The 12,386-nt window shown below is 40.7% G+C and overlaps 1 protein-coding gene across 1 annotated transcript in view; it reads left to right on the forward strand.

Moving 5' to 3' along the window:
- The window catches only part of PANK4 (pantothenate kinase 4), a 31,678-nt gene that overhangs the window by 14,867 nt on the left and 4,425 nt on the right, over nt 1-12,386 (forward strand). Inside the window, exons 7-16 of the mRNA XM_024207836.2 lie at nt 89-270; nt 1,857-1,938; nt 3,252-3,352; nt 4,898-5,053; nt 5,975-6,087; nt 7,513-7,600; nt 8,346-8,497; nt 10,189-10,244; nt 10,922-10,971; nt 11,857-11,964. Coding sequence (XP_024063604.1) covers nt 89-270; nt 1,857-1,938; nt 3,252-3,352; nt 4,898-5,053; nt 5,975-6,087; nt 7,513-7,600; nt 8,346-8,497; nt 10,189-10,244; nt 10,922-10,971; nt 11,857-11,964 — 1,088 coding nt within the window. The remainder of the gene's footprint in view (nt 1-88; nt 271-1,856; nt 1,939-3,251; nt 3,353-4,897; nt 5,054-5,974; nt 6,088-7,512; nt 7,601-8,345; nt 8,498-10,188; nt 10,245-10,921; nt 10,972-11,856; nt 11,965-12,386) is intronic.

The raw sequence follows: 12,386 nt of genomic DNA on the forward strand, positions 1-12,386 counted from the left end.
GAACTTTGCTCATAGTCTGTCTAAAAATAATGTCCACTTGGGGCGTGATTCAATCATTTTAATGTGTTTTATTATTTCTTTCCTTTAGAATTTTCTAAAGATGATATGGCAAAGAGTTTACTGCACATGATCAGTAATGACATTGGACAGCTTGCCTGCCTCTACGCTAAACTCCATAACCTACACAAAATTTACTTTGGAGGATTCTTTATTCGGGGTCACCCAGTCACTATGCGCACAATCACCTACAGTATTAACTTCTTCTCCAAGGTAATAAAAGCTAAACTCTCAGGAACACAAGAACAAGTCTTTGGTATCTTTCCCAATTTGCTGCAAGACCTTAACATAGTTGTTTTCAAATGTATGAAGTTGGCAGCATGATCAAAGTAATGCAGTGAATCTGTAACACATGGTTATTAATAATGAATGGCCACTGACTGGGGCCATCCTTTACTAAAGGTCAAGTACTGCTATAAAGATCAATTGCAAACAGTTATGCAGAGTAGTTGTCTGTGGGTTTTCTAACAGTCTCAGTTGTCCTGTAGCTGCTCAGCATTGATCCTTTCCATCTTCCTCGCATGCTACCATGATTATTCAATTCCTCTTGTTAATTTCACATTCCCTTGTCAAATTCAGTGTGGGGTTGTTCTTCTAGGGTAAAACCTGCAACTGATATCCGCTTTAAAAAATACCAACCGCCATTCCTTCTCAAATAGCTATCTGAAATCATTTCAAAGTGTAATTTCCCCCTTTACAGAAGCTTTCCCTAGTCCAAAGTTTTGTGACCTGAGAGGGTGGGTGAAATCCAAAGCCAGGAGCTGGTTTTAGATCTGTTGGTTTGCCAGAGTGGGGACTAGTCTACATATGTGTGGTGGCTTTATAAACTTAATGGTATTTGGACCCCCTAGGCATCAATGCTTAGATTTTTCCCTCTCAACTCAACCCTCCAGGGTTGGGTCTCTGGATCTTTTTTCAATTTCTCTCTGATCTCCCTCTGTCATACCCCTACAATGCCTTTTTATAGACTAGCTGCAAGCTTTAGGAAACTGCTAGTTTTCTCCTTAACTAGTGTAAGTGAGTTGTGAAGTCATTGCTGGTCTTTTCCTGTACCCCAAGCAAATGTTAACATTCTTTTGTGAGCTCCTCTATGGGGGAGCTGATTTTGCCCCCTCTCCCCCTCCCAGTTCCCACAAAATTTCTCATTGCCTAGGAAGGTGAGGGGATTTGGTGGATTATGGGTACACCTCATTAGCACTTTAAGATTCCTGCATTGTGTTGAGGATGGTCTTGCTTTCTGGTGTTGACAATGAATATCTCCTTGACTGGTTTAACAAAGAGTGGGTGCGTGCGCAGGTGTATTGGCTCTCTCCATTTGCCTGGACATTCCAGTGTGTTCTTGGGTCTTGAGCCAGTGACGTGAGAGGGAGTGAAGTAGAGGAAGGAAACGAGTGTCATGGTTTAGAATGTTTGAGAGATGCACTGCCAAACATGAATGAATGTGCCAAGTGCCCTGACATTAACAGCACTTTTCCATGGGAAATTGCAGTAGCTTTCTGTACTGCAGCACTGGCTAATTACACTTCCATGATTATTCAGTCTTAGAACAAATTCCTTGCATCTTTCCTGGCTGCCTCATAATCCTGGGCTGGTAGGTGTAAGTAGCACATGCTGAAAAGAGATGTTTCAAATATGCCTCCTGCAGCACCATTGAAATTATTGAAGTGTGTTGGAATGTAGCATGGATACAATAAAATATTCTAGCTGGTTTATCTGTGTTATACTTAAGTGTAAATTAGTGACAAAGTGCATGTTAGCAATCAGGGGCCATCCAAATGCAATGTTTCATATTGTGGCAGGGAGAGGTTCAGGCATTGTTCCTGAGACATGAAGGCTACCTGGGAGCCATTGGGGCATTTTTAAAAGGAGCTGAACAAGACAGTAAGTACAGCATCACTATGTTCTGTATATGCAGTGTTCTGAAATGTCAGTGTCAGTCCAAGCTTCTTTCAAGAGGCTGCATGTAAATCATTGGTTAATCAAATACATTTGCCATTAACAGCACAGATTTATTTTGTAAACACTTATTTTCTTCTGGCAAAGAGATCTCTGTTTACTCCATTTCCTTGCTCCACTTTGAGGGGCCTGGAGGATTTGCTTATTCTCTCTCCCCTCCCCCCGGTGACTGTGCCAAGAGCAACCTCCTCTCTAAAGGCAGAGGGAAATCCAGGCATCTGATTTATCTCCTCTCCAGAGACGACGTTTTCTGAATATGGCCAATGTGCTAGTGTAGAAATAATGGAATTATGAAATTGAATTCTTTTGCCCATAAAAACACCTCAATAGTTGAAGAGCACATGTCTGCTCCTAGCATTCTTCTGTTACAGGTTGCTTTTGCTGAGTATAGAGCTGTGGCGCTGCACTCTCTCTGATTAGTTATCACTATTTGTGGTTGCTGTATGGACAAGCCACTCAGTTTGTGTGTTAGGGTGGGAACAGAACCAGACAGATTGGGGTTAATAGAACTTCTCCTTACTTATCCAGCGATCTCTGCATTTACAAAGATTATTAAGCCTCATAATACTCCTGTAAAGCAGGAAGTTTTCATACCCATTTTACAGAGAGGGAAAACTAAGGTACTAAGAAGCTATGTAAATTGGTAGAGGTTCTGTGGATCTGGGAAGAGTAACTAGAAACCCCCTGCTACACAAGGCATGCTTCTTCTGTAGCTGTATATCCCACACTCTGACTAATGCATTTTTTCTATTTATTAAAAGAGCCAATTCTGCCTAGAAATAACTTTAAAGAGTTTATTAAACTAATTGGTTGCAATGCATTCTTAATAAGAGCTTTAATATCTTTAAAGATGAAGATGTACTAGGTTTGGAAATAAAAATAGGGGCTTGGAGATAATATAATTGGAGGGGGGGTAAAGTCTCTTGACAGAATCTCCCCCCCGCCCCCTTTTTTTTTTTTTAAAGTTTACTATATTAAAAAGTGAGGTAGTGATCATTTCTGAAACTTAGGGTTTCTTGCCCCTTCCCAAATTCAGTAAAGAAGAAGCCCCAAATTACTAATTAACCGGATGGTTGAGTAACTCTGCACTTTTTTTTTAATAAAACATTATTTCCATGGCTATTTTCCCTTGCATTTGTCTTTATTTAAAACCTACACAAAGGCATATAGACATTAAAATCACTCGTGGGATAGACAGTCTTACTTTCAGTTTATGGCCTCCATCTTTGTTCCTCCAGATCCCAACGAGTACAGTTGGGGAGAGAATTATGCTGGGAGTTCTGGCCTTATGAGCACTTCACCCGATCTCTGCCCCATGCAACGTGCAAGGAGTGGCACGGTAAGTTACTGTCTTTCTAGGACCAGAAGCTGTCGTCCCTGAGAGATCATTTAGAACCCTCATGGCGCTTCAGGACTGTAATAAAACTATCAAACTCCTAACTACCTTCCCTGCACACACTCCTCCCCATCTTAAATAATAGTTCAAGAACCCCAAGTAAATAATTTGTAGCCTGATTTCCTCCCCCCAGAAAGTTTGACACCCAGTTGAATGGCTGTCAATCGTGTCATCAGTTAATAAGACTGCACATGCAAATCAGTTGTGTACAAAGATGGCCACTTAGACCCAGAGCTGTTTGAGTTGCAAATTAGTCCAACAGTTGTGCACACAGTGTTGCATGTGCAGTTGGTAATCTGTATCTTGAAAACAGCCCAATATTTGCAAGTCAACTTTTTAAAACCAACTAAGTGAAAATCAGATGCTCAATTCAACATGCAAAAGCCAGCATTTGTTTCTTCTATAGCCATTGCCACAGCTATATAAGGAGTACACTGAACTATTTCAGATGCTAGTAATGTCCTTAGTATGACCCATACGCTTGATCTTGAGTCTCAACAGGTGGAAAACCTGTCTGTATGTGGTGTACTCTTCCTGTCACTCCAGGGAATGGGGATAGGATTCTTTAGTAAAGAAGCCGCAGTCAATGTTAATTTTGAAGAAAAAAAAAAAACCCACTTTTGACTTGTATGATTTACACTCAATCTTGGATAACATTTTAGGAGAATATTTAAATAAAAAAAATCTGGGAATTCACATACACAAGATGTTTGTGTGACATTGAGATGCTGTCCAAGGTTTATCAATGTCAACTTCTTGTTGATTATTGCTGTACCTAGATAAGGAGTAGTATATACACTAGGAATAGTGCTCAGAGGCTGTATGTAAAACCACTAAAATACTTGAGTGCTCAGTTTCTAAGCTTCCTAGCTCTTACCTGACAGGGCAAAAATTTTAAGTAGGTGTCTAAGTTGTACATATACGTAGGTGAGAACAGGTAACTGTGTGCAAAATATGCAGTTGCATTTGCAAAAAAAAAAAAAAAAAAAAAACCTATGCACTTTACTAGGTTTTATTTTAAAATATGCAACAAAATATTTTTACATGTGGTATTAACTGCTTGTGTGTGTGTGTTGCCTGTTCTTAAAACAACCTTTAGGGTCAAATGTTTTCTATAAGTTTAAGGGCTCTGGGGGAAGGGCAGCAAACAGGAATGTGTGAACTGAAATGGAGGGGAAATGTGTGCTCGAATACTCCTTCAGAATGATCCCACCTCTCGTTTTACCAGGAAACTTGTGGGAAGGGGAAAGAAATAGGGGGATTACTAGAAGCTTTTTTTTAAAATGAAAACTCCTAAGATGTCAAGGCAAAGCTTTGACAATTGTGGAAACATTCTTTGCTATACTCTATGCACACTCTAATGCAGCTGTCCACATGGAGTAACTACTGTTGGCTAGTCCCAGTACAAATCAATCTTACTGGACCAGCCTGTTTGAGTTAGTTTAATTGTGAAGTCTAATACCTTTATTTTCCCCCATCACTTCCCAGTTTGACATGTTCGAAATGGATCGGTTGGAGCGACCGCTTGTTAACCTGCCCTTGCTAAAGGACCCATCCACGTACATCCCTGACACTGTTGACCTCACTGATGATGCCATGGCCAGGAAATATTGGCTCACTTGCTTTGAGGAGGCTTTGGATGGGGTAAGGATCACAATGCAGTAATGTGTCTCTAAACAGTTTCATGATTTGGCAAATAGATTTTTCTGTGGGCTGACATGGATGAGCTCAGACTGCTAGCTTGAGCACACAGTTAAACTTCTGGATGAATGGAGCCTTCCCCTTTTGCAAATCTAATAGGTGCATCGGTGGAAGTCCTCTGGACACTCTTACCTCAGCATAGTTGGAATTACCATTTTTTTTTCTTGTGACCTTTTTTGAACAGTTTTCAAAGCATTTTATTATTTAAATTCCACTGTATGCTCCCCGTTTAAAACACACACACACACGAGAGGGCAAAGATGATAATGCCTAAAGGGCCAAATCCTGCTGTCCTTATTCTTTTAAGCAGTCCTGCTGACTGCAGTGAAACTACTGGTGTGAGTCAGATGAATACGGTTTGGCCTAACTTAAATGATCACATGATTGTCATGCTGTTAACTGATTGTGTTTATAAATCACTCCTGAATTCCTGTATCCATAGTAAGCAAACCCATCCAAAGAATTTATTAGATATAAAAAGAGTTGCTAAACTGCATATTAACTAAAGAGCAGATGATTTGAACTTATAGTAGCAGACTGGTAGAATGTTGTATCAGATGCTTCTAGCTTTTGGGATTATCTGGAATGCCCCCTTCTACCTATATTATTCAAAAACAGTAAGCACTTATTTTTAGATGACTCTTTCCTCGCTGCGTGCATATCCTTCAATCTACGACTTGAATCTGGGGGAAAAACCTCAAGTCTAAACTTCTTTGGGGTTGGCATGGAGGCACTGAACATTACAGAAGACAGAACAAATATTTCCAAGCCTGAACTTCAGTCATTGAGACTGTTGCCTTCTACCCTCATATGATGGAAAATGCATTTGGCAACTCCAATCCAGCCTCCTTGTTTCTCTGTCAGGTAGTGAAACGTGCTATGGCCAGTCAGCCAGACTCTATGGATGCAGCTGAGCGAGCAGAAAAGTTCCGACAGAAGTATTGGAATAAGCTTCAGACACTCAGACAGCAGCCTTTGTAAGTGTGGGCTTTTTCCAGTGAGCACAGTTAACGTAGCTGTGATTTAGTAAAGGGTTAATATGCATTTGTTAGCGAGTAGCTCACTGTTTTGTAATTTTGTTCCCTACATGTTACATTTATGTCATGTGCATAAGAAATAAAGTTAAAACTACTGATTTTATAGGTTCCTACCCCAGAGTGAGCCCCATGCGTATAGAGGTGACTCACCAGCTGGCGCCCTCTCATGGTTGGGTGCAGCGTTGCTGGGCCTTCTGCTTGGGTTGTCTCCTCCTGATGCTGTTCAGACCCTGTGTTGGTCTGGCTGAGTGACTCGGCCCTCTGGCCAGCTCACACTTAAGAGTTCAGTCCCTTTCTGGGGAATCCAAATCCAGCTGTAACTAGTCAGGCCCTCATTTGGCTTCTCTTGGCTGGCTTCTTCAACATCCCTTCACCTGACACCTCTGTGAGCCAGCAGCAAAGTCCTTCCAACTCAAACAGATTGACACTCTTCTGTCAATCTCTGGGGACCCCTCAGTAGAACTCCAAACAACAAACAAAGCTAAATTAAGCAGCTTTAACCCCTTTCCAGGCTTGAGCCTCTCCAGTTCCTCCAGAGCCCACGGATTGCGTCCCTGGAGCTTGGCCCCTTTTTTCAGTGACCCAGCACAGGAGTTGGTGCTCCAGCTGCAATGCAACTGCCATCCCCCTGATGGCTGGGCTTCCTCCCTTTTTAAGTCCTACATCCTGCACAGGTGTGGTGAGGTGGGGCTATCTGAACAGATTGGCTAGCCCGGGGGTTCCTTACCCTTAAAGGGGCAGGCCACCCTGTTACAGGTGCATATTGGAAGAAATTGGTTTTTTTTATATATAGGGTGCTCAGACTCATTAGTAGGAAACAAAATATTTCTACATCCCAAGAAATCCAAATGACAACTGTCTCCTAGGGTAGGAATGAACATTCCATTGTATGGCCATAAGTAAAGCTTGCTGTAGGCCCCCATTATTGATCATCTTGGCCCATATTAAGAGTAGACTATGGAATGATACTTTAAGAGGTAATGTATGAAAAATAAGGGTAAGGACCTCTCTAGATTCAGATGTCCAGCTAATCAGTTCTGTGTCTCTTTCTAGCTAATTGTGCGTGCACAAACCGCAATGGACAATCTTATATATGGTAGCCTTTTATACTGTAGTGCCTTCCTAGCATCAGAGGCGCCTGTGCTCCTAGTTAACCATATTGATTTGACCACAATTACTAGAACTTAACGAAGATATTTAATATTTATAGCACAGTAAAACTTGATGGACTAGACACTGCAACTATCCTAGAAGTAGTAATTACAATGGTTTAATGGCCAGATGAAGATGGTGGGCGGGGGAGAGAAACAATTCTTCCTCCACTCTCTGAAGCAGCTGATCCTCCTTTCTAACTCTTTCTTTCAGTGCCTATGGCACCTTAACAGTTAGAAGTTTATTGGATACGAGGGAACATTGTCTAAATGAATTCAACTTTCCAGACCCCTATTCAAAGGTAAGTCCTTCTTGCTTTACAGGGTGGACAAAAATGTAAGTTCAAGATATTTTTGCATCCTCTCAAACTTGATGTAGGTAGGTAGTTGCTCATGGTGAGGAGTAGGGGACTGGATAGCTTAAGGCAGAATTTCTCAGCTGGTGGGTCGCTATCCCCAGGGGGACGTGAAAGGCAACCAGGGTGATTGCAAGGCATTGAATATTTTTGTTACAATCTAAACCAAAGAAAAATCTTGTTCCCCTATTCCCGGCACACCTTTACCCTTTTAAGTCCGATATTCTGTTAACCTCTCAAAACACACAAATTTTATTGGCTAATTATTATCACTGGGGGTTTTTCACTGTTACATTTATAGTAAATATAACAGGGGGGACGCATGCATTTTGCAAGGCTGATTATCATGGGGTTGCCTTTGCTTAGGGCTGTTTTTGTTTGTTTTTTGTTCTTGATGGCTCTCTTGACACTACTTCTTCCTGCTGGCCAAGATCCATTGTCCTGTCACTGTCTTGAAAAGAAACAATAGCAATTTCTGCTCCTTTTCTAGCATTAATGCGGTTATTAGCAGCCGAGGGTATATTTTATTTTTACTTGTTCATACTAAGCATGCTGATAACAGTAACTTGTTGGTCCATTAGAGGCCATGAACCTAGAGGAGAATGCTTGGAGGTGGTCTTGGCACTGAGGCAACCAATGATGGGTAAGAATTTTTCATCTATAAATCCAATGTCTCATATCTTTCTTACAGGTAAAGCAGAAAGAAAATGGCATAGCGTTAAAATGTTTTCCAAGCGTAATCGAATCTTTGGATTCATTAGGCTGGGAGGAGAGGCAGTTTGCTCTGGTGAAAGGACTTCTTGCGGGGAATGTCTTTGACTGGGGAGCAAAAGCAGTCTCAGAGTAGGTGCTAAATATTTTAAAAACACCATTTTTAAGACACTAAATATCCCATCTTTCTTTTAACAAATTCAAGTGCACCAATCCAATTTTAATGAAATAACTTGTATTTCACCTTCTTCAAATGCTGTTTGTTTATTTGCAAGACTACTTGTGGTGCAGGAAATTCACCATTACCAACCCTTAAAATGGGCAGATGTGTCACTATGAATGTTTGAATGCAGTAATAATAATACAGAAGTTCACATTTGAAAGTTTGCCCACTTTGCTTGTAGTGGACATCTTTAGCACTGCTTTGGGTATGTGTTCCACTTAGCTTGACATTATGTTCCTGTAAGATGAATATGTACTTCCCACTGCTATTCTGGGCTGTCCTAGTACCTTATATTACATGTTCACTCAGTGGTTTGTAATTAGGGATGGCTGAAGGGGTTTGGATAGAATGGGAATCAACCAATACTTTGCTCAGACTAAATCTTTATCTGGAAAACTTTTATTAAACTCTCCCACACAAATGAATTCCTCATTCCTGTCAGCACTAGATACTGTGAGAATGCGGGTATTTAGGTATCTCACAGTTGGCTGCCTTAAACTCAGGGAGTCTGACTTCTGGAAGTTGCGCATACAAAACTCCCCTTTAAAACCAACAGGAGGTAACCTTGGGCACCTGCCAGAATGATTTGGCTCTTTGGCTTTCTGTATAAGCTTGATATGTTGGTATAGACCCCTTCCAGAAAACACTCTTTGGGAAGCACTTTAAACAGACTTGTATTCTGTGAATGCTTCCATGGCCAATCCGATTTAGCCTAGTATTTCACAGAATTTCAGTTTCTAAAATGACCAACTGTAATTACTAATATAGATCTGGTCACCCACCTATTCATCAGTGCATGTTCTCTTCCCTCAGAGGAGAGGATTAAGGGAAGTTGTCCAAGTTAATGTTGTTCACAACTGGCTCAAGAAATTTTATCTTGGTGGGAATTGATTCACAGGCAATATCTACACCTCTAATGGGAATGGGGAAGGGGTCAAGGATGGTGGAGAAACCCAGCAGAGCCCTAAAACATTTCACTGCTGATCACTTGAAATTAAACCAGGCCATCACATATTCCTGAATCGCCATTGCATCATCGACACCACCATTTAACTGTGGTTGGGTTTTTTGCTTAAAATGTCTAGCTGATGGGGAAGTCTGTAATATATTGTCAACCAGTTTTCTAACTTTAAAATGGCTTTGTTTAAAAGTTTGACAAAATGCTCAATACCAATTCTACTGCTATCTTCAAACTAAACATGGCAAATTACCACTTACTGTACAAAGATTTCCAAAGTTGGTCTTGCAGTTTGTCATGATTATATATAAATCATAACTATGTTTACATGAGACTGTAGATGATACCATTTGATGCTTTTCCTGGAATTTGTTAATGACTGCATGTTTTTATATGGTGCTGGCAGCTTTTTCCTTGGAGCATAAGAGCTCTTATTGTTTAAAACCTCTGAATCTTTTGTTTTTAAAAATAATATAAAGCACCTATTGTTCAGCCAGTGGGTCTCTGCACACCCCCACTAAAACTGATACTATAAAATCCCCATCTGATATTTGTTTGTTCAGCTGCAGAGCTGTTTGGACAAGGCATCTATGTGGGATAAACTTGTTTAATGCTGTCCTCTTTGTCTGTCTTCTGATGCAGAGTTCTGGAATCTGAGCCACAATTTGGATTTGAAGAAGCCAAGGAAAAATTGCAAGGTATAGAGAATCATTCTGTGGCATTTTGCCTTTGTGTGTTGATACAAGAATAAGAATGGAGGTAGACAAGAAAGTGTCAAGTAGGAGAGAGTTCTGCTACCAAGGAAGGTCACATGAAATCAATGGTGTCTAGTCTTTATTCCAGATGACTATGCTACAGTACTTCACTGAATTGCTGCTATCTGAATTCCAAAGATGTCAGGGCCCCATTTCCTCTTAGTCCAGAGCACGTAAGATTTTTTTTTTTTCCCCAGTGAGCCAAAAGGCTCCAATGAACACTTCCCCTGAATGTCAACCGTCTTTTCCTGCTTGCTATTCTAAATATGCCTCCTGCTTAGCAACACCAAATAGAAAGTGGTCATGATGGTTATCCTACGAGGGGTAATAGTGTGCCGCTGGGGACACTGACTCTAATCTCTTATGACTTGTCCTGTATTATTTATAAAGTGCTATTTCAGGAAAACTAACTGATCTGCTTTCACAGTTACGAGCCCAAGAATTCTTTGAACATACAAATTTAATATTACAGCATCATCCAGAGCTCAAATGTTTTAATGTTAAAGTAGATAGAAATATGTATAAACCTGATCTGCCTTTTCATAAGTACTTGTTCTAACAATGCTTACAAAGATTGCCATGAGAAAAGTGCTAACCTGCTGATTTTGTCAACTCTACAGAGCGCCCGTGGCTAGAAGATTCCTACAGTGAATGGATACAACGACTAAAGGTATGCTTGGTCCATTGTGACTTTAACTATGAGTAATTTATTTAGATTTATGCAATAGTCATAAAAATTACTCTAATCACCTTTTGAGTTGCCTAATGCAACCAATGTCTCAGGCGTAAATTTCCACCTTAAAAAAAAAAAAAAATCCTCAAGCTCTGTAATTACTGATCAAATTTGCATTTTGTGATCATGGTTATTAAAGTGGAAAACACATTACTTGCCTTGTACAACTTACAAACCCCAAAGCAAAGGTGGTTTGTAACTCCTCATCAAAACCTCCATCAGGGTTTAACGAAAATACTTTAAGCAGCATGAATTGCAGTGCCAGAAGACTGGTTTTAAAGTTTCACTGCATCAGAATTGGAATAAATTGAAGGGGAGTGGGACTAGGCAATAAGCCTTTCATTTTAGTTGCCTAGTACGAAGCCAGCCCAGATCAGTGGTGGCAATGGAGTAGTCACATCTTTGGCTGTTCCGTAGCCTCAGTTGGTATTGATGTGACAAACTGCCCCATTTCACTTTAGTTGGCAGGCCTAGGATTAATTGATCAGAGTTTGAAGATGCTACCCCTAAGGGACTAGGGTAGTTCAAGGCTGCTTTAAACCTTGTTGGCAGGACTATGTTGTAGAAATCTTGCTCTACTTGTACTGTGGATAGGGCTTCTGTTTCCAGGGCTGTCAGCATAGCCCTCTTCACCAGCAGGAGAGCTGAGCTGCTTCCAAGGAATGGTGACCCATGCAGCCATTTGCCAATGAGGTCATTACTTTCTGGATACTAAGCGTCTGGGGGTTTGATCTGAATCTTTGTAAATAGTTAACACAAATTAGTCATTGAACTTACGAGAACTGGCAACTCAACCCTGAATGCACTGGTTTTCTCTTTCAGGAAGGTCCCCCTCATAAATGTGCCTTAATTTTCGCAGATAACAGTGGAATAGACATCATTTTAGGAGTCTTCCCCTTTGTCAGAGAGCTACTCTCTAGAGGTACAGAGGTGAGTTTGAGTACTCTGGATTATGGATGCTTCATGGTCTTTATAACTGTCTGAAGTGTTCACTAATAGTGAAAGACTTAACACTACTTCCCGCTAACATCTGCTAAAGCACTTCTGTGCACCAGAAATTCTAATAATATACCCAAATGGGAGGAATGTGGCCAAGTGATATGGGTAAGGGAATTTAGGAGTCAGGACTCCTGGCTTCTTGCTCCATCTCTGCTCTGACTTAAGAAAATCACCACCTCTAGCTCCTGAGCTGTTAAATGGGTCTAATAATATCCTACTGCAGGAGAAACTGAGGAATTTTGTTGGGGGGGGGTTAAATTAAAAGTGCTATGATCTCTTTAGTTGAAATGTGCTAGAGCAGCTTAAGGAGTTACTAAATGGCAGTAAAATCTGACGATGTTGGGTTTAGTCTG

The sequence above is a fragment of the Terrapene carolina genome, unplaced genomic scaffold, assembly GCF_002925995.2.
Source record: "Terrapene carolina triunguis isolate 2854851 unplaced genomic scaffold, T_m_triunguis-2.0 Scaffold714, whole genome shotgun sequence".
Taxonomy (NCBI): Eukaryota; Metazoa; Chordata; order Testudines; family Emydidae; genus Terrapene; species Terrapene triunguis.